Source organism: Rhea americana, unplaced genomic scaffold (assembly GCF_003343005.1).
Source record: "Rhea americana isolate MKP2758 unplaced genomic scaffold, rheAme1 scaffold_153, whole genome shotgun sequence".
NCBI classification, from domain to species: domain Eukaryota; kingdom Metazoa; phylum Chordata; class Aves; order Rheiformes; family Rheidae; genus Rhea; species Rhea americana.
Window position 1 is genome coordinate 445594 of NW_028185628.1, and position 22862 is coordinate 468455.

Genomic DNA, 22862 nt, shown 5'->3' on the forward strand with positions numbered 1-22862 from the left:
CCTTATTTCTCCACACAATGTATTTCTCAAAATGTAACTTAATCTGAATGATGTCTTCCTTTTTATTTGGAGTACATTTATTATTTGTTAGACTTTAATGAGGCAAGTAGATATATCTATCTTTACCTCCTTGTCTGTGACAGTACTAATAAAGTTGTATTTGTTAGCTAAACAATCTGTTTTATTAGAGAACAACAAAGGGAAAAGGATATTTTGGCAACAAAAATGCATAAAAACGTCATCAACAGAAGCATAGCTTGTTATCAGAGAGATTGCATGTAGAAAATAGAGCATTTTAAATGCAGCTACTGACATTAGAAAAAGTATCAATCTTCTACGCATTCTTAAAATCACAAAGAATTGACTATTTTCTCCAGAAAGAAGGGATATGGTGTAGCCCCAAAGCCATGCAGAATGTAGTTTTACAGAATTCCACTAGAAGTTAAGCTCATGCTATCAAATGATTACAGAGACTGAAGCACTCTTCTATCACAACAACTAAACAATAGCTCTTACTTTTAGAATATTTTTCCTTCTCATCTTTTACTCCTATAAATCACAGTTGCTCATCTGAGTGGTGAACTTAAATACACCATCAGTAAGCACAAAGACACTGGTTTTTTGCAAGATGTTTAGAATGAATGGGGAAAAAAAAAAAGAGTAGGATAGGGCAACTTTATGAAGGAGGCCTTAATAGCTTAAAGGAAAGGCAACTGTAGAACATAGTATATTTCTGAGAAGAATTGTTCTTCAGAACAATTGGGAATTTTTAATGAACCTCAAAAAAGAAAAGCAATAGAGCAGCAGTTGTCAGGCAGGACAAAGATATTTTTCAACAGTTTTCCCACTAAGGTCTTTCATACTAACTTTTGTCTGTATTGGTCCAAGTTTTATACTACTATGTGTATTTTTTTCTTGAGCTTTCTATAAAATATTTCTGTATTTTTCTTCTTCTTTTGCTGTGATATCTACTCTTTGTAATCACTTTTTTTTCCTTTAATGAATATGTGAACATTTTTACCATCATTCATTTCTCCTTTGTGATCTTCACACTCCTGTTATCCTTCTTACTTCCTCCTATTTTTCTTCCTTTCTCTTCTCTTGAGCTTGCCCATATTTTGGATCATTCATCCAAGTCTCATCTCCCTTTTCAGGTTGAATTCCGCTTTTCTTTGAAGGGCAGTATTATTTACTATAATCATGAGGGGAGCTCTCCGTTCTCCTTGGAAAATTAAGAGTCTGCCTGCCTCATGGCAGCAGAGTCTGTAAATCCATCAGATTATTTCTCCCTCAGTAGGAGTCTTTCCTTTCCCCCCCCCCACTCTCTTTCAATCATTTCCCACATTAAACCAGTGGCAAAGGTTTGGAGCTCTTAACGGCCAAAACCAAGAACCTGCATGCATGCATGAGTTATAGAAATTATCTGCTGGAAGCCTGCTAGTAAGACACTTAAGGAAATCAGACTCCTGGTCTACCACACTGCCCTATAAATTCTACTTTATTCTTCAGAATTACACCATGCCTATAGTGTTCTGATTGCTCTAAACACTTCAGTTATAACAATTTTGAAGTAACATACTATCATTTCGGCTAACTTATTGAAGTAAAAATAATATGCAGTACCAGTCTGAAGAATAATGAGGTTTAACATCAGATTTAAAATGTGTGTTAATAAAATAAATACCTGTCATAGTACATAAGCAATCCCACAGATGCTCCTGTTCCATGTAGGTCTCAAAAGCAATGCCAAGTGATTTGGGTGATAAAATACAGTAAGACAATACTGTAAAGATTGCTTCAATGACAGTAGGGTCTTTGTTATTTGTTTTCTGTTCTAAGAAAGAACTTTGTTCATCACAATTCAACACTTCATTTCCTTGAAAATAAGCAAAATCATGGTTATCGTAATTTTCAAGTAATTCAAGTCATAGTAATAGACAGTATTAACCGAAACAAACTGAAAACTATCTGAATAGTATTTCAAAGAACAATAATACTTACAGATACTGAAATCTGATCTGCACAGTGACACTTGACTGTCTTCCTAAATTATATATAGCCATTCAAAAGGTCCTCAAGTATGTTTGCAAACTATGGAATATGCCTATTTTCATTCAAAATACATTCAGTATATAATTTGAATTTGATTATTTATTAAATATTAATCAGAAGAAACTAGTATTTCTCTAGAATCACAGTCAAAAAGTTATCACATGCTTAACTCCTCTTATCAATTAGTAACACGAAATAATGGAAATTAATTTGGGTGTATAAAACCAAATAAAGTACTGCACACTCCTGAAAATAAGTTGGATTTTTTTGTTTGCCGTTATAAGAAGAAATAGAGAAACCAGTTGCCCAAAATAAAATCTAAGCCCTGGTAAGCTACAGCCACTTACGTTTTTAAAGATAACTAATGATTTTGGTAAACATGATTAATATTTGCTTACATAACATATTTCCAAATGTTTTCCATTATCATTATAAAATATTCTCTCAGTCAAAGTGTAATGATGTATTTAAACCTGTCTTTGAACCAAAGCAACTCAATGGCTTTGACTTTGGCTAATGTCAAAGACCTCCACTTCCTGTATATTTCTGGAATATACTTTTGATGTTAATGATCATAACAAATGACTAGAGACAGAACAAGTAGAACACTTTCCCATTTAAATTTCTAGTTTTTTTAAAAAATGAAAGTTTTTAGAATACTGAATTAGATACAATTCTGCTTGAAATGTCATTATTTTCTGCCACTTTGGCTGCCCATACCTTTAGCAACCTGCGTACGAGAAAAACAGCGCTCCCAAACTTCTAGACTGCTTATTTCTAGTGGTTCATCTGGCCTTCAAATCTGTCATTGTCCAATGGTGTCTATGACTTGAAATAAAGCCTAATTTTCCTTTATGATAATTTTTCCTTTATGATAGTGTCACAGAGCATGGTTCAGTCATAATTTATTAATATCCTTACTAATAACTTTCCCCTTTCAAATAACTTCAGATAAACAGAAAGATGTACGTATAAAAGCATTCTGGAGGGGATTGTACATATATTTTCTCATAGCTAGCATATGGACTATACAAATATTTTGCTTTTAAGCGAAGTTCTCTGGGAATCAAGAAGTGTAGTTATTACTAAAACACATTCTGAGGCTAAAAAAAACAACAAATACGTGCTTTAATCATTTTTTTCCTGTTTCACCCTGGAGTAAATTTTGTCCTTATCGTAAGGATAAGCACCCTTCAAAGCTCAAGTTGATATGTAACACCTTCGACTTTTCTCTCTGATGAATCTGGCATGATAATGATAGTTTAAAAGTTTAGCTAGTTGATCAGTATAGTTGGTTAAATATTTTGAATTAGGAGTCTACAGAAAGATATGTAGATTTTTCTTCCGTTAAATTTTTTTCTTTTAACATTTATTAGCTTACCTGTCATAACATTAAATATTCATCTTAGCACGAATTCCAATACAGACTTCTTGTTAATCGTCACATAAGAACAGTATTTATATGACAGGCATGATACTTATTGCCCACTGATGCTTCCCACTATGTATTTCTCTCACGTTTGTATAACAAAAGTTAATCTATGAAGCTAAAACTCTAAAAGGTAGCTCAAAGCATATGCTTCTTTTTCACTTTAGTAGTACTTCTATAAATATGGATATATAAGTATCTTAGGTAACTGGTAAAGAAAATTTGCTGATTGTTATTCCCTTAGACCATAACGCTCTGTATGCAGAAAGGACGTTGTAATACATATTATTATTAAGTATCTTTATAAGAAAATCAGATACTTTGAAAATTTTGCAATTAATCAAATGCTTTACCCGGTCATGATGAAACAATTTTCCTAGGTCAAAATAATGCAGGTAATCTCTTCAGATGGTACTATATATTAAAAATGCCTCTTTAAAGAGGCAGCATAATTTATCCATATTTCTTTTCTATTGATAGAAATATGTGCCAGTAACTTGCTGATATTATCAACACTGATCCAGCTCTTATCTGCTACAAGATTAATCATGAAATGTATCTTATTAAACTTAGAGAATCTTGTATTATTGACTCTAGACTTCTTCCCTCCCCCCGCCCCCCCCCCCGAGAATCATTAAAACACAGGCAAGCTATAAACAGTTATGCTGTCTTTTTTGACCAAGAGAGGTAGTAAAAATTCAAATTTTAACAGGTTATTTCAGTTAAGAAAAGAAACTGATGATGGAACAAGTTATTTCTGTCAGGGGTACAACACTGCTTCAGCTTGTCATGCATCTTATTCTGATGCTCTGTATTCTGATACAGTTCAGTTATTTGCAAAAAAAACTCAAAACTTCTGTTTTCTTGGTAGCTTAAATAACAGCAGCCAATGAGAATATAAAGAATGCAAAAAGGATGCATTTTCATTGTTTATAGGATCAAACCTCTTTCAATAAGAACTCCAAGCTGCTTGCTTCTTTGGGCTATGTTCTCAGTGCTTCTTCTGTCCTTGGCTTTTTCTCCTATTCCTTTTCTATTACAGTTCTGGTAGACCATTTTACTTTTCTCCCATAGAGAAACACCTCTCCACTGCAATCAGTCTCCAGGCAGCCTTGACAGCTAGAATCTACTGTAACTTTGAAAATGCCTTCATTTTGGCAGAAAGTCTATTATTTCAGTTTTGTATTCCAAAATGGAATTTAAGATATATTACTTTGAACTTGAATGAACTGCAGATCTTAATCTCACCCATTTCAATGTAGTAAAATTCAAATCCCATGTTTGCTGCCACCGAGGAATCCACTGAATCCTAAACTTGTGACAAATAAAAAACTTAATACAAGACAGAAGAAAATATGCAACAAACTTTAAGGCCATTTGACCTTAATTATTAGTATTTTAGCAAACTAGTACTCTGTATACACACTGCTAATCCAAAACAATTTCACACTCATTCAACCTCCTTTAGAATGTTTTTCCTCCCTGAACAATTTCTTCTCAACCATCTGGGAAGAAGCTTCCATTAATGAATCCCTAAGTTAATTGCTTCTGTGAAATATGTCTACCTGGGTCAAATAGAAAAATCATCACTATCATAATCCCTCCAGCTTTGCTTTTAATGGGTAATATGCTGAAATCCTGGCATTCTGATAGCCAAAATTTGATAGGACAACACTGAATTGAGGCCTATGGCCACATTATGTTCTTTGTATTACTCCTCTTACTGGGATTGATACTGAACAGGTCACCTTCTTAAAGCATATTCAGTTTACAGCTCTCCTGTATGAAAAGGTTCCTAACAGAACTGCCTAGATCTTTATTTTGAAAAAAATGTCCATAKGATCATATCTTATAACTTGTCAGAGACTATCTTCACATTTTATCAACAGAAGTATGTGATTTTTTTTTGTGAAGGCTCATTTACAATCCAACTGGAAATGCCTATTTAATCTTCAAAAATTCCAYTAAAACTGCTTACTCTTTTCTTTAGCTCGTTACTGGAATAGGATATCTGATTAAGGTTCCTTTGCCATTGTTCTTCCAGCTAGAACTACAACATTTCASTAAACCCTTCTACCATTTTACCATATTGGTCACAAAAGTACAGTATCCACAAAACTTTTGGTCATACTGGTATTTAGCGGAGAAACTGCCTTCAAAATCATCTTCTAATCTTATGATGTTCGGCTATCATTATATAGTTTGATTTAATGAAGAAGCTAGGAAAACTTTCAGGTGTTCTAGATTCTATTCTCACAAGCATATATTTAGCCTCATACTGGATGATCCAAAAACAGCTAGAGAAGAGTGCCATYTCTTCATGAGCATGTAAATTCCTCCAGGAAATTAATTCTTGAATCTTCAAATGAGGACTGTGCTGCAGATGAACAGCCAAGCTTTGTCTCAACAAAAAATCTACATGGCCACATTTCCCCAAAACTGTCTGCCTGAACCAATAGGACTAGCACTTTTTTCAGCCGTGCAGCTGTCTCAGGATTCCTGAATCCAAGGAGCAAATACAAGGAAGCACAACAATAATTAGCTTCAAATACCTTAAACAAAAGTTTTAAGATTGCTTTACACGTTTAACCCATGACAGAAGTTATTTATGAGACAATAATTTAATTAGAGAATGTACATGTTCTTCTGTAATAACTCACTACTGTCACTAAAAGTTCTGCCCGAGTCACAAGCAAGGCCAGCTCGTAAAGTTACCACCTTGTAGTCTTATGTTACAAGTTACAGAAAATCAGTGCCATTTACCTTAAGATGCTATGGCAGGTAAAGAGCTGCTCACAAGAGGCACTGAACTGAGGTGGACAAAAAAATTTCCTTTCTTTCCACACAATATTACCAAGTTGTTTCTCTTGGCAGAAATTAGTTTGCAGAAGTGCAGTCTTAGAAAATTCTTCATATCTATTAGTGTCTAGGGAGTTGGCTGGTACTGTACTGCCTGATTTTTCCTTCTTAATGGAAATTCCCTTCCCTGACTGTGTGTGTACTTTTAAAAACAACTCACTTTTCTTTGGGTTCAATTTCATATTGGCAGCCTTTAACTTATCACAGAACACTAGCAAATGTCAGTATCAGTTCCTGTTTCAACGTTTTAGCAAAGACTAGGCTATCATCCAGGTGCAACTATACAGGCTATATRATAGCCTTTTCCTTTAGTCTCTCAGATATGCACTGTACAAGCCAAAAACATTCAGTTAAACTGCCAAAGGCTGTGCCCTGCTGTAAAAACAGTTTTCTTCCAGTATACTTCCACATGACAGTATTTGCTTTTAAAGAATGTAGAAAACTAAGTTAAATGCAACAACTYGAGTCTCTTGTGTTCATTGTAATAAGTAAGAATTCTTTAAAGGGGCTTCATTTCATTTTCTATTATCCACAATGAATCTGGTGTTATCACCTCTTATTAAAGTAAAGTATGACTGAGGACTAAGGACTGATTGAAGGCCTTGGATGCACCTTGTTCATGATTTCTCAATGACTTTTTTTTTTTTTTTTTTTTAATCTACTATTCGAAAACGGTGAGGTGGACGCTGAGTGAATAGGTTCCCCTTGGTACTGATCCTGTGTTCAGTACCAAGTTCAGTACAGCTACTAGTTTTTGCTTTATTACATGAAGAATAGTTCCTGGGAAAAAAAAAAAAAAAAAAAAAGACTCTCAAATAAGCCATAGATTGCTCTGCTGGCAGGTTGTGCACTTAGAGCAAGTCTGGCAGAAATTCTTTTTCACACTTCCTCTTTCTAAATCAACATCTGCTGGATTCAGTAACTCATATTATGCAAGGACACTTTTCTTTATTCCTCTATTATTTGTTGCTTGTCAGAATAATGCATTTCTGTTTCATGTTCCTGGGTGATAAAGTGCTTCTGGTAAGTGTCCCCCCCCCAAAAATGCCAAACTGTTTATTTTGTCAGAAAGTTAACAAAATATTAACTATCTTCATTATTTCTCCCCAAAGAGGCAAAACAAAGTTCTGCAGATCCTTCTCTGAAATGCGTCTTAGAAGTAAATTAATAAATGCTGGATGTATAGAAAACAGCTCAGGGCATTTATTACACTATAACTGTAATTCAATAAACTTAGGTTATCTAGACTTCTAGTTTAAGTTACAGAAGTCTGGTAAGTTTTMCAACTTTTTTAAAAAATAGTGTTTTTTTCCCCAGTTGCTTTACTTACTTGAGACAAATAAGTGGTTCAGTTTTGGTTCACCTATTTTATAACTTTTTATATGTTTGCTCTAATAACTTTATATTTGAGGAGGATTTTACTTTTTCTGCACATTTAATTCATCATATTGCACATAAATTGACAAAAGTCCAAATCTTGTCAYCTCCCTTTGCAGACTTAGATAAAAACTTTGAGATGAGAGATATGTCCAAAGTTTGTCCTTTAAGCTTTATGACTTTTCTGCTCCTAAATTGGAAAGACAGACTTAAGCATTTGTGATGTTTTATCCTGGCTAACTTTAATTTTATAATGTTTTTTTTTTATGCCCATTCTCGTCAAACTACCAGTATTTACTTCAATTACTTTCCTTACTTTTCCTACTATTAACAACTTAAAATGTTTGTAAACTAAATCTGTATGTCATAGAAAAATAATGAAATGATTAAAAAAAMCCCTTTTGTTTCATAAATATATGCTATAGAACTAGCCTTACTAAACTCATGGCAAGTTCATGATTAGTCTTCATCTTCACCATTACTATCTATTCCTTCAGTGCACTGCTATTAAAGATATTTCAAGTTCCATGGTATCCCTTAAAGGGCTTTTTTTGGTCTTAATTTCAAATGCAAATTCAGTTAAATTGGTAGTAAATCTACTCTTAGATGATTCTTTTCTTTAGTTTTCCTTCACAACCATGAGAATAAAAAATAGATGTTTTTTAAAGGATAGCTTATATTTACAGACATGGAGTTTTAATAGCTTCATATATGATACACATATATGATAGGATAGGATTTACCTCTAACAAATCATGTGTATATGCAGTCCTCAAAATGTTCTTTCTACTGAGACAGCTTTGTCAATTCCAACAGCACTCCCTACCATGATGGAAAAAATTCCGTGTTTCCAACATTCACCATGAGACCATATGAGAACCATGATCATATGAAAACCAGAGCGCAATAAAATTAAATGTGTTTGTGTGATACCAACTATAAGCATCCCAAAGTTTTGCCACAATACAAATAATCACAATCACTAACTTAAAAAATCTGCACATAAGCATCCTTTTAAAAAGAATTTAGGCCTGCTGGCATTATTTTGAAAGGAAGAAAAGAACTGCTTGTAAAATTAAAAAAAAAAAAAAATGTAAAAAGGCTTTTCATGTTTAAAAAATGCTTATCATCTAGTTAAATACTAAGCCAGTTTTGTTATCAGTAGGGAAAATCACTCAAAACCTACAGTGAACTTATGTTTTTACACAGGATTTTACACATTACAAAAATTTTACTGTTGACAAATACAGGATTCTGAATTACTGGAACTGTTTTATCCTGATGAACAAAAGAACCCCAAACTSTCATTGCTACTACTAAGTATAGCTTATTAGAGCAACTTTTCTTGTACTACCCCCATAAGCTAAAATATTTTTGATAATTACTCTTATTTAGCGCAAGTAAAGTTGCATATAGGCAATGGTGTTTGATAAATGTATTTTATTGATCCATATACTTTTTATAAAAAGTTTTATTTTCTACCAAATTATGTAAAGAATACAATTATTTTACCATTAGCTAATTAATATCATCAAAAATAATCTAAAAGACAAATCATTGGAAGTTTCAACTTTATGTAAAGTTTATTCATATCAATATTTAGCTACATTAATACCATCTCTGTAAAGAGCATAATTTCTAACTCAAAGTAGCATGCATCTCCCTGAAGCTCAAGAGGTTGACCAGTCAATAGATTAATACATTCCATCACTTCATTCTTGTGATAATTTAAGCAGCCAGTAAAATTCAATACTGGATAACACAAGGGTAAGAATATGATCCTGATCAAACATTTGTCAGTCTTTGTAAAAGATGACAAGTCTTTGAATAAGTGAATGAATGCAGTGCAGCTCTCAATAAGATGCATGACAGAAGCTGAAGCGATGCTGTACCCTGGTAAATGTTAGGCCACTTTAAAATGTCAGAATTAAATTATTTAATACTATGTGGACCTAATAGTTTGTTCRGATAGTGAAGATTCCTTTCCTAAGACAGACAGAAACAGAGATTCCCATTCAATATTGCTAAAAATTATGTCAAAGGGGTGATTACACCATTAATTTTTCAACAATCCAGTCACTTCACTTGAAAGTTATTAAAAGGAAAGATGCGACAATAAAGTTCGTTGTTTCAAACACAAGGTGAGCAGAATAAAATGAGAACGTTGCAGAATCATTCTTTTATTTGTTCTTCTTTCATAATGACATTACTCTTAGGAGTATTAATGTGAGGAAGTACATAAATGTACTTGATCTCCAGCAACAAACATGTAAATAACTTAAGGAAAATCTGAAACTTTTCAGCGTTCAAACAATTTTGAAATTGATCTACTAGATTTTTAGTGTGAATTAATATTCTATTTTCAAGATGTTGTAGTATCAAAGCTCTATTAAGTTCAAATTCATTTAGACTGTTTTGCTTTATGGGAGCAGACTATTTTATTAAATAGTTGTCTGTTTTACAGACTGATGGCCAAATTTTCTCATTAAAAAGTGATAGATTTTTTCTTTCCTTTTTCCTATTCAAGAACTGTTCTACTGCTARCTGAATGGTTACTGATACCTAATAATTGCTGACAGACTTCTCTCAATATTTAAGTAGTTAAAAAAGAATTTATGTTTCYCACTGATATCCTTACAAGAATAAACAGTATAAATACTTACTTGAACTCCTCAGTAAAATTTTCAGTAGGAGACAATCGTGACGTAGCAATGTTTCCAAAAGCAAGTTCAAATTGCAGTATGGTTGGGATAAGAGCAGTTTCAGCTGACCCTGAGCTGCCATTTCTCTGACTGATGTAGTCCTTTTAAAACGTAAGATAAAGAACAAATAATGTAGTTAATTTATCTATGAAATTAATATCCTTAAAGTGCAGATGTAATGTTAACTCCTCTAAATGTCAATTCCTCACAGATTACTCTGAAAATGCTTTCATGCTTGCTTACTTTAAGGCAGCTCCGGGAAGGGATTACATTTAATCTCAACTAGCTAAAAGCAAATTAACATTTGGTAGTCTGCCAAAGTTATAACTGATGCAAAGTAACCTCGCATCTTATTCGCCATGTTATTCTATGRGGCAAAAAGGGGTTTCTGTGCCTGAATAAATTTGAGGATACTATTTTTTAGTTCTCYGTTACATTAATTATTTAGTAAGAGTTTTGAAATATCCTGGATGAAGTATATGAAGCTGATAACTGAACAGGGAGAATTCTCAGAGAGGCTGCAAGAAGTGCATAAGGTTGAACAATTCTCACATGTCCTGAAAAATCCACCTGAAATACTAGATTCACTGGGACACTGCTTTGCCTGCAGAGAGACATGAGAAAGCATGGTATGAACTCATTGGTTTCTAAGGAAATAGTTTGTTCTTTGGTATCTGCTTCTGTTTTGCAAAATGTTAGGTTTCCAAACACAAATGTTCCAGGGCTTCCTCTGAGCTCAGCCAATTATCCAACACCAGCAGCAGGACTCAAACTGGAATAATCAAAGTGATAATGATTTTTTATTTCAATTTTACAAAATATTTTGTGAGCTCAGTAAAAAGCCTCTTTAGGATTGAAGTTCCCATCCCTGCCCCTCTTTGCTGCTCTTCTGCCCCTGAGGAAAYAGTACATCTGAAAAGCTCCACATCTGACCCAGCTGCTCCTCTCATTGCATATTTGCTTTCCCATATGCCTCTACCCATTTCTTTAACAACCCTTGGGACYAAAAAGGGTGTAGAGTTCCCTCTTTGCAGGGAACTGCATGTGGTAATTCTGCTGCTGAAGGCAAAGTGGAGACTGTGAGCTCCCCTGTCCCCCCCACAGTACCCTGCTCCTACCGCATGCCCCTCTGCAAGGTCCTTACTGCTTCTGTGCTTGTTGAGCAGACGATCTGCAAGCTGCAGTGATGTTAATGTATGTTTTTCCCAGCCCACTAACACAGAGGGGAATCAGTCCCATATCAAAGTAGTGTGTGTGTGTGTGGGGGGGGGGGCGGAAATCTTCCTCATCCTCACTGTCTAATCAAATGGACTTCAAAAACCAGGTCTTTAGACTCTGTCTGCAAGGATCCAGCAAAGAGAGATGGAGAAATTTCCCCCTATGATAGGGAATGATTTTTCCACTACAATTTTCCCCAAGGCCAAATGATGACAAGTTATCTTTCACTCACATTATTAACACTTCCATATTGCATCTTTGAGAGGGAGCAGGGAAGAATTAAAGAAATACCCCCGCTTAAATGGCGTTGCATTGCTCTTCCTTCTGTTGCCACTCAGGAGAAAATAAAAATTCTGGCATTGCTTTGGGAATAAAATAAAGGACCAGAATCTCTTGCAATTTGACTTTCATTCTGCAGGTATTACTTCTGGGAAATATTCAGTATTTTTTCTGTAGAATAGAGGAAATTTTAAGCCTTTTCTAAAGGTCCCTACTTTTGAGTTTGCCTGCTGGAATGGAAAAATGGCACCATAGCCAAGTAACTCCTTAATCAATAAAAGAATCAATGAAAAGTGATTTTTAGCTTGTCTTGAAAAGCAGACTTCTTTATACAAAAGTTTACAAATAGCAATTTATAAAGTCAAATCTCTGACTGAAACTGAAAGTTATYTGTGTTTGAATATACAAACATTTTTCCCCCCAAGTGTCAACTACTGATTTTGTTATAGAAGGTTATAGCAGTGATGCCCTAAGTTAATGATGTGTTCTAAAGCTTGCTAAAGTGATACATGAAAACATACTTTCCCCCCAAAATTAAACGTTTGGCTGATGTGAAATTTTGCAAAGGAATGTTTTTACGGATGTTGTATTTATTACTTTATTTTTCTTGCAACATTTTCTGTAAGGGTGTTTCAAAATTGGGTTGTGGATTTTTCCTTGAATGCCTAATTCTTCATTACCAGCTGACACATAAAGTAATTTTATATAAGATTTTGAGGGTTCTTAAATTTCACTTGATGTTTAGCCATTATATTTATTCATTTGGCTACAAGTTTATGCAACAATAGTTGCTAACATTGAAAGTTTATGCACTGCATATGTAAACTTTATGCACATAAATTTTACATGCATCAGTATAAAAACTACATATGCACTGGCGCATAAACTATACAGGCATAAAGTTTATCTGCCAGTGCGCACACAACACCTCAGTATCAGTTAAAGCCTCCTTCATCAGGAGATACATTTTCCTGWCAGACTAGAGAAGGATTTATATGCATCTGCACATAAACTTTATGTGCCATTTACATGCAGCCATTGGAACAGAACTAAAATGGGTTCATGTGGTTATTCTAACGGAAGGAAACTTCTCTGTTAAGTTGCACATTTCTAGGACTATCTGACTGTGGCAAGCGTGCCACAACCTGCCTCTGCTCGTACATACGCAGGAAGAAGCAGAAGCAAAAACAAGAACAAAAACCCACCACACACAACCGAGAATCAACTGCACAAAACCTTGCTATTCCATTAAGGTTACTATATAYGTAGTATGCCTAATATAAACCTACAGTGCCTGGAAATGAAACCGCCACCTGACACACTCCTCTAGTTTAGTCCTTCACRTGCACGTTTCTGTTACCAAAAAATGGTACGCCACAGGTCCTGTAGGGCAACCTTGAGGCAACCAMAGAACACCGAGCTTCCACAACTTCCTTTCCCATCAGCACCTTTATAGCACTGTCTTATGCCAAAATTTCACAGTTAAGACCATAACTGGTCTGTTAGTAAAGGAGGAGTTTACACACCTTGACATTTGACATTGTAATAGTGAGGTAAACACCTATGAGTGGATAAGCAACGTAAGTGCCAGGAAAACTCATGTATCTCTTTTTTGGTAACTCCTGGTAGTGTAGTATGTCTCAATAATGACATTTTCATGTCATTATGAGTATGAGCACATACTAGATTCTAAAAATATTTATAAAAAAATACATACACATATACATTTAAATCTTGATAGAACTTGCAGTCAAAATAACATTTACATATTTAAAATCTTTAGTGCAATCAAACTTCAAATATTAATGCTTTACATTCTTAATAGATTTTATTTTATAATCTACATGTTCAAGATATATGCTCATATCTACAGTCTATTTGTTCAAAATCTATAAACTCCAGTGTTTGTCAGGACTTAATTGTGAGCAATTGAATTTTAAATTCAAAATGGTACCAAGTACTGATATCAATAGATTTAGTGATCTGGAAGAGGCGAAACTCAACATTTGTCTTTGTAACATTTGTAAATTCAACATTTCACTAATTAGGTAAATTACGTGAGCAGTTCCATTGTGTTTATCTTCTTGCTTGAATTCTACATGTTCCTATGTCTAATAAGGTCATTCACTGCCTTCAAAATATAAGAGGGACAAACTTGGTCAATTAGATTTATGATGGATAATATCTGAAATGACTTTAGAAATAAATGCCATTTTTAGAATATTTGAGTCRAAATAAAACTCGTCTGTCATTGACCAGATGGGAACTTATCATGTTGTAATATACACCAGTTCTTGGCTCTTTAAGCCTCTTGCAAATTGAAATGTACAATGGTGTGACTCACTCAGAGGAAAAATAAAATATAGCAGATATTCCCTACAGCCATGAAGCTAGCACCAATAAATGCGCTGAGAAGTTTTGTAACGTGCATATGGAGAGGCATATGTTCTCTCATCCTTGTAGCTCAGTACTAGTGAAAATAAGACTAGCCTCATAAAAAGTGACAAAAGGTGAAGTACATATAAATATCACACATAAATGTTCAGTTTTGTACAGCAGGAGAAAAAAAGCAGAACTCTGATTTCCAGAAAGTGTCATTATAAACCCCAAATAAAGCAAAGAATGAATCAAAGTAACCATTAAACAAATATTAACATATATTATACTCACTAATAAATTATTTAGTGAGCAACTATTTACCTGTATCCAAGATAAAAAATAAAATCATAAATCCAACATTTTATAAGGCAAATAAAAATTAACTCTCATTCATTTTAAATACCAGTGGCAGAGATGTTTAAGTCAAATGATAAAACAGACTGTAGTCTTATCCAGGCAYCAGAAATAATGTAGTAGAACAGGTTACAAAATAAATTTGTAACCAAAATCACTTCAGAGACTAGCAAAAGTTTCTCTTGAAATATCAAGGAAAATTTACAAGCTTAAACAGAGCTTGTAAAATTACAAAATTACACTTACACTGGGCTATGGTCTTCAGAATTAAATTAGAAATTAGTTACCCTCAGCTAGGACCTTTACAATGGCATGGGCTTCCAACTTTGTTAYGGACAGTGAATACAATCATATTTTTGTTAAGTTAGAAAGTAAAAGCATAAGATGATCTAGAAAGAAGTAGGATCCTCCGATGAAATAATTTTCTGCAATGCTTAAAAATAACCTTTCTTTCTAATATTCTAAATGCAATACTTGAAATAAAAAAAGCTTCCATAACACAAATACAATGTGAAATATTGAGAACAAAATTGTGACACCTCAGAATATGTGCCAAGTTACATTACTAATTTAATAAACAGGTTTTCACTGATTTTTCTGAGCAGYTAAATGTTATGTTGTTAAAAGAGGATATTAAATATTTAATTAATGTAATTCACTCATTATCACCAGGACAATACAGATGGCTTTATATATATATAATATRCATATATATATGGAATGTCATTGCACAGGCACACTAGCTGTATTACCTCTGGGATGTGCTTTTTTCCCCCCATGTTTCTCCCATATAAATCTGATAATTAAGTCACCACTTTGGTGGTCAGGAAGATGTATATTTTCTCATCTTCCTTCCATCCAGTGAAAATATGTCAGTCCTAAACAGTACTAGAATAGCTTGTGGTATTTATTCAAGACAAAACTGTCTAAATAGCATCCATAAAATCTTAATTCCACCYCAGAAAAGAGTATTCAGCCAGTGACTGAATTGGTACCAGCATTTCCTTCACATACTTCTATGTAGAGAGTACTTKTCAGGAAAGTTATCTTCCAAAAGTCATAATTCACAGCCTAATTTAAGTTTTGAGTATTGCCCTTGAATGAGGGGATCAAAAAGCTCAGAACTCTTGTCTTCCCTACAGTGAGTCCTTAATGAAGCGTAAAYTTCCTAAGAGATAGAGCAGATCCCTTTCTAAGCGATTGTGCAGTCCTTCCCTCTCTGCCCTTCCTCTCCACCCATGCYCACCTTTTAAAACCACTGACAAATTTCATTGAAGTTTGATTGAGAGGTGAAGATACCACAAACACAGGATTCTCCAAGCTTTAGAAAAATTTAAATTACTATCTCTAGCAGGGAACAGGATGTTGTCTCAATTCAAGAGTTATTAAATCTGGCAATTCAGTTAGTCAATCAGCACAGAAAAAAACGATTCGGTCACAGTATCTACTGCCTCTTGCTCAGGGGCTATCAGTGGCACTAGGGGAGGAGATAACAGTGTTGCTGACAAGAAGCTGAGGTGAGGGCTGTGAAAAGGCAACAGGATGTTTTGTGTAGTAAGGGGTAAAATCATAAGGCAATATATTATTGTGACAGGGATGATGAATGTAAGAGGTCACAAATCCATAGCACATTGGTCCTCAGTTAGGTCACACTYGTATGATAATGTATTACTCTTAAATATACAAATACTTTTTCAGAAAACACAAAAACAAAACTCACAAACCCAGCTTTTTATGAAAACAAAAAGTGAAAATCTCTCAGGAAATAACTTYTGGAGAAGAGGAGGAGGTGAAAGGGTTAGGAGAGGATCGACACTGGTGTGGGAGTGCTTCAGGTTCAAAATTAGAAAGGGAATGACAGCACAGCTGGTAGCATATGTCTCATATGTAACTTGTCATTATATACAGTGACACAGAAAGAAAAATTAAGCTTTTGCCTCTAATCATGCAGTAATCTCTGAAAAAGCCAGCTATGATCAAGATGCATATTTTCAATGAGTTATTTATACATCAAACTTTTTTTTTGGATCAGCAATCATAAAGACTTGCATTCTTTTTCTCCCCTTTAATTATAATTCTTTGAAAGTTGCACCTGTGCTGAACTACATTATTGTTAAGAGCTATGTATTTAATTAAAGCAAAAAACCTTGAAGATAATTCAAATATCAAACAATGAATATACTGGCAAAAAATACATAGTGCACTGCTTTCAACATGACCTTTCTTATAGATGCTTAAAGTGTAACAATTAGATGAATCTGCAATGAACTTAAAGATTCTATGTTGTTTCATCAGAATATTAATTAGACATTTATTCAGACACACTGTTTTCAAAGTGTCATAACAGTATTTGATCAATAATATTGATTATCAGGTCCTTCTCTTACAATCCACTTTAAATACTCACTTAAATAAGGAAGAACAGGATGATGGTATGCAAGATAACCAATGTAATGGATGATTAAAGATTTCTTTCAAAAAGTCATGAGAAAGACATTCACCAGAATTGTTCATAAATGTCCTGGAGGAAAAAAAAACAAACAAAAAAAACCCTCTGAATTAAACAAAAGACTGAAAATGCCTTAAGATCACTAGTATTAAATGTATGTACACATAATTGCAAAGGTATTACCAAATGTATTAAAAATATAATTTCATATCTTACTTTCACTTTTTTGCAGCTTAGTTTCTAGCACTGTCAATGGACAGTTAAAGCAGTTTTCTTCACCTATTTGCTCTTATATAGCAAGTTTTCAAACTATGACCAACAATGCATTGAATAAGCAAGTAACTCTTCAAACACTCATTTCTATTGTCTTTTTCTTTGTACATAATCCAGCCATATTATCATTACTTTGACCATAAAGTAAAATATCTTTTAAAATGGTAACAGTTTGTCTTTAGGAAAAGGCATGCAAAGACACATACACTTTAGATTAAACTGGAAAAAAAAAAATCTGAACTAGATTTTCCTCTTTCACTGGCTTGTGAGGGACAGAATACCAGTTGAAATGTCTGCAGTTGTCAAATATAAGGATTGGTGAAGAATCAGATAAGCTAGTTTAAAGCCACTTCTCCAGTACCTCTCTTTTCTGAAGGATGCAAGAGGCAAAAATCAGGTCCAAACAAATAATAATTAAAAATAATTATTGTTTCAATTAATWATAATATATTTATATATACAACTTAAGAAATTATAATTTAATCAATCTAATTGTTGTTTAACAATAAAGAATAATAAATGTATTAATATTTGTCATAATGCTATAGCAATCATAAGGATGTAATAACGTGATAAAAATGGATGTCCCCTAGCCTCTCTTCTTTTCACTCTAATTTACACCAAGTACAATTCCAGCAGAAGGATATGGTCCCTATGTCCATCCTCAATTAACTATAATGAATTAGGATTGTTTCTGAAGGTTAAGTTATTTTGTTGTGAATTTTTCATCCTAACAACTTCACTCCCCTTAATATTTGTTTCTTTATGCACCACAGTTGTGACGTTCTAAGCTATATAAAGGTAAATAACTAATCCCATTTTCATAGAACCCATTAATAGCATATGTGCTTCCTTTCCGGAGTGACTCATTAAAGCCCAACTGGGACTAGATATTCTTTATATTACAGTAAGAAGAATAGAAGGACATTTGAAAATACCTCAGGAAGAGATATGCAAATTTTCCCAAGACAGCAGAATCTTTATGTGACATAAAAAAGCCACCCCTATGATACGGAAACAATGACAGTAGATCGATACACTTAGGACATAGACACAGCCTTCAAGATTTTCTCACCTAAAATGGAARATCTCCTCTTTCTTTACAGGGTGCATTATCTCAATGGCATTTAAGCATTTATGTTTCATCATTTAATTAAAATTACCTTTTAGCTATTTTTCCCAATTACATATACACAATTTACAAGTACAGCTACATTTCTATAAGGTCAATTTGCCTATAAGACCACAAAAGAAAAAAAAATAACACCCTCTTGAACAAGAAAGAGAAGCACAAACTTCAATTTGAACTTCTCAAAAGACAGGATTAATTTCCAAATGAATCACTCTATTAATCAAATAAAATTAGTAGGAAAAGAATTTTCTACTATTTAATTTAACATGATCCTAAGTAAGCAATTTTTGAGCAGAAAAGTTAACACAGTGAATTTTGTGCTCTTTCTGAATCTATGAAAATATATATATTAAAAATAAAGGTGAGATTATGTAGATTATATAGACAAAAAGGAGTATTTAAACTGGAAAATTTATTTTAAAGACAGTTATTTCMACATGTTGAGAAGATTCAAGAAGAAATCATATGGCGTCTCATTCTCTGAAATATTTTCTTAATAAAGCATCAACTTCCCTGCAAGAACATACACTAGTAAGAGAGCAGAATTGTTTACATTTATGAAATTATACATCCTAAATGGAAAGGATGATAGAGTTGGGTAGTAATCTGATAATAAAAGACCATATCTTGTCTACTGATAGCGTATGAACTGGTTTAGAGATTTCTGGGCTAGAATGGTTTCTTAGCAGTCTCTTAATGACAAGGACAAGGCAGACTCTTGGATTCTGAGACTCAGACCAACATCTCAATGCAAATTTAGAAACTGACATGTAGATAATGTGATAGCTTTAAGAGAGMTTGTTTAAATATAAGAACAACTGAAAATATTACAAAAATGAAGCGTCTAATGATAATACAAAGTCTTTGCTGCCAGCAGTTCTTAGTGTCCTCTGCTGGCTATTTAATTCTTGCCAGGAAATAAAAATAAAAAAAAATAATTAAAAAAAAAAAAGCCAACTCTGTGCCAGACAGTTTAATTCAACTAGTCTTCTGACAGAAGTATAATAATAGCTAGTAGAAAATTTGTTTTGACTACAGGATATGTTAAAGCAGCTGCCTATAGTCTCAAAGCACCGGATAGCATCTGTGAAAGTATTTAATACCACAGCAAGATTCCAGGTTACAGTAGTTTTACTCTTCTGTAGAGTATGACAAGGTGAGAATTGATCTTGTAAGCTTCAGTGCAGGTGTGAAATAATGAGATGCCAACAAGAGGCATCCTAATGGTATTTCCCTGTAGAGTTTGGAGGATTTAGCTCTATGTAGGGAATTAACATGACTAATAAGCAACTCTTACATATCAAAATTAAAGGAAATATTTTGAACTGTTAAAATTAAATGACAGCTATTTTTACCCAAAGTGGACAATCAGAACAGACAACTGAAATCTCTGAATTCTTTTCTCAGTATKTGTCATTGACGTAATCTGTTGGCTTTGAGAAAGTAAGATACTCCAATTCATAACACAAAATCATAAAAAGATGTAACTGMCTTACTTTATATGAGCTTCACTAACAGAAAGACTGGCATGTCCCACTTAGCACAAAAGACTAAAGCATACAGACAAAGTACAAACAGAATAAATCTACTCCAACTCGAACAACTCTCAACACGTCGCAGAAGAGGGTTGCTACTCTAAAGTCTTAAACAAGGCTATTGCACTGCTTATTGCCAGCCTGCTTGTACTTAATTACATTCTGCAAGAAAAATAATGTACAGTGTTTGATTCATCTACAAAAACCATAAGCAGCATTGGAGCTGTTAGATCCACTACAGAAAACCCTGACACATGAACCAACTTACTACCTTACATGTTGTCAGTAAGACTGTATGATGACCAGAAACTCTTAAGAAAGCCTTCTTTTTTTCAGAGATTTGGGCCAACAGCAAGAACAGAGTGATGCTTGGTAGTTTTGGGGAGCACACTCTGGAGACCATCGTTGTTCAACAGCTTTGGACAAATGCAGACAGGCAGAATGCATATTTAGTATATTTGCAGATGATATTAAACTGGGGGAAGAGGGGAGCCTAGTTAACACAACACATTAGTCCTTTAAACAAAAGATGATTGGACCAACAAAAAACTCATGAGGTTCACTGAAGTGAAATACGAAATTTTGCTCCAGCATCAGAATAATAGCAGCCTAGGCTGGGAACTGACTGAGTACCAGTCCTGCAGAAGAGAACCTGGGTCTTACAGTGGACCCCATGCAAAATATGGGGCAACAGCATATTCCTATTACAAATACAAATCACATACCGGGATGCATTAGGAGCTGAATGACAAGCAAACCAAAGATAGTAATTCTCCTCACCTACTTTGCACTGGTTAAGCCTTGCCTTGAATACTTGAATATAGACAGTTCTAGAGTTGTCAAGAAACTGAAAAGGGTTCAGCAGAGAAGTATCACCATGGCTTGAAACCTGTACCACATGATCTGTGACAAGAGGTTGATAGATCCTAGAGTCATCTAATGGCAGTCTATAGCTATTTAAAGGGTAATTACAAGGACAAGAGAGCCAAACTTTTCCCAGTCGTGGCAGGTGTGATATAGCAAGAGGCAACAGCCACAGATAGCAGCTTCAAAGGTTCAAATTGGATATTGGGAAAAAACTTTTGCAAGAGTCAGCTATACAAAATCATGGCTGACAAATCTACTATTGGTGATTGTCCTGCTCTGAGCAGGGACTAGATGATATCCAGTAGCTCTTTCCAACCAAGATTTCTCTTATGCTAAAGTTATGTCAGGCAGGCCACGGAAGGAGTGAGGAAAATGAGGCATTAAAAAAAAAAAAAAAAGAAAAAAAGAAAAAAAAGTAAGCATTAAAAAATGATAACTAGAATTGAAAGGCAAATTTAAGAGCAGATGTAAGTATAACTGTCATAAGAAAACTAAGTGATAATAGAAAGGACAAGGTTTGGTCACAATGGTAGGAAGGAGAAGAAAGTTTATCTCAAATCAGTTTATTCAAAGATAAGTATATTGTTAATTTTTCAGAACCCTTACTATTTTATTGCATTTGAGGAATATAATAAAGCGTTTTAAATAACTAATTCCATATAAGTAACAGTTAATACAGCAACTCTAGTAAGTTGGAAACAAGCCAATACTATTATTAGAAAACTCCTGGAAAACAATGTTCTATCATCAGAGCTTTTATGATTACACACAACTTTCTTGAGCAGTCTAAAGATTAATTTAAATCTAGCCCCTTCAGGGAAAGAGAGTGCAATAAATTTAATAGAAAAATCTTTACTTCATTTACAGTTAATTTTACCAAAGTTTTTGAAGACATAGAGCTGATTTAACAGATGGAAATTTTGATTATACAACTGTGATTATAAACAAGAACTGCTGAAGGATTAATATTTCTTAAAAATCACGCATAACCTCTAATTTTGTTATTGATAGACTAGACTCTTCATGTGATGAACTATACACATCTCTCAGTAACTAATGAACCTAGGAATTCACCATAAAATTCAGCATATGAAAGTGTTAYCAATTGGATGTAGTCATTCAAGAAACTACTTTGACAAACGCTTCTTTTCTTTGTAATCTGGACTATAATTAGCAGGTTAGGTTATGTGACAAATATTGCTGTAATGAAATACACAATATAGAAGAATTGTTTTGATCTGGAGTCTCAGGGGGCTTTGGAAACAAAAGTGCTGAATACACAGTTCATAAAAAGTGTCTCCTAACTTACACAGAAACATGCATAATCTCTAACAATGCTTTTCAGTATTAATATTACTTCTGTAAATATATGACAAAATATGACATTTTTTATTTTCACCTTCACCAAAACCTGGCAGCTTTGTTTGTGATTTGTGAAGGGCTTTGTAGTAAATTACATGAGCTGTTTCATCCTGTGCATGCTAAATTTTTTATTTCTATATCAAATTACTATACCAAAATTCRTATACCTAAATATGAAATACATATGACCAAGTAGTTAATTTGTAACATTTTATATAAAATCAAAAAAAAAAAAAACATTGTCTCACTCTTCACTGGCACTTTGGGCTGGAACTCACTGAATTTTCAAGTTAGAGCACATATTTTTATCACTCTAGGTATAGGAAAATCTGTAAACAACATGGATTAGTGGAGATGGTAGAATGGCTAAGAGGAACAGATCATGCTACATAGGAATTTTAGGTTATCATTCTATGGGTTTTCATAAGTGAAAGGTGACATCATAAAACAGCAAAAGCTGTTACAGATATCATAACATGGTGGTATCACACTGCTGCCTCCATTACTTTTGCTACAGCAGGGCTACCTAATCTGTTCATGAGTCACCTCCTTAATTATTATGGTTTTCAACCTTGTATTGAGCTTGAGTCACACA

The 22862-nt window shown here is 33.9% G+C and overlaps 1 protein-coding gene across 3 annotated transcripts in view; it reads right to left on the reverse strand.

Annotated features, from left to right (window-relative positions):
* Positions 1-22862, reverse strand: part of KIAA0825 (KIAA0825 ortholog) — a 248946-nt gene that overhangs the window by 133125 nt on the left and 92959 nt on the right. For all 3 annotated transcript variants that reach the window (XM_085299732.1, XM_085299730.1, XM_085299731.1), the window contains 3 exons: positions 17057-17170; positions 10381-10520; positions 1685-1876 (listed from right to left, as the gene is read on the reverse strand). In XM_085299732.1, coding sequence (XP_085155858.1) covers positions 1685-1876; positions 10381-10520; positions 17057-17170 — 446 coding nt within the window. The remainder of the gene's footprint in view (positions 1-1684; positions 1877-10380; positions 10521-17056; positions 17171-22862) is intronic.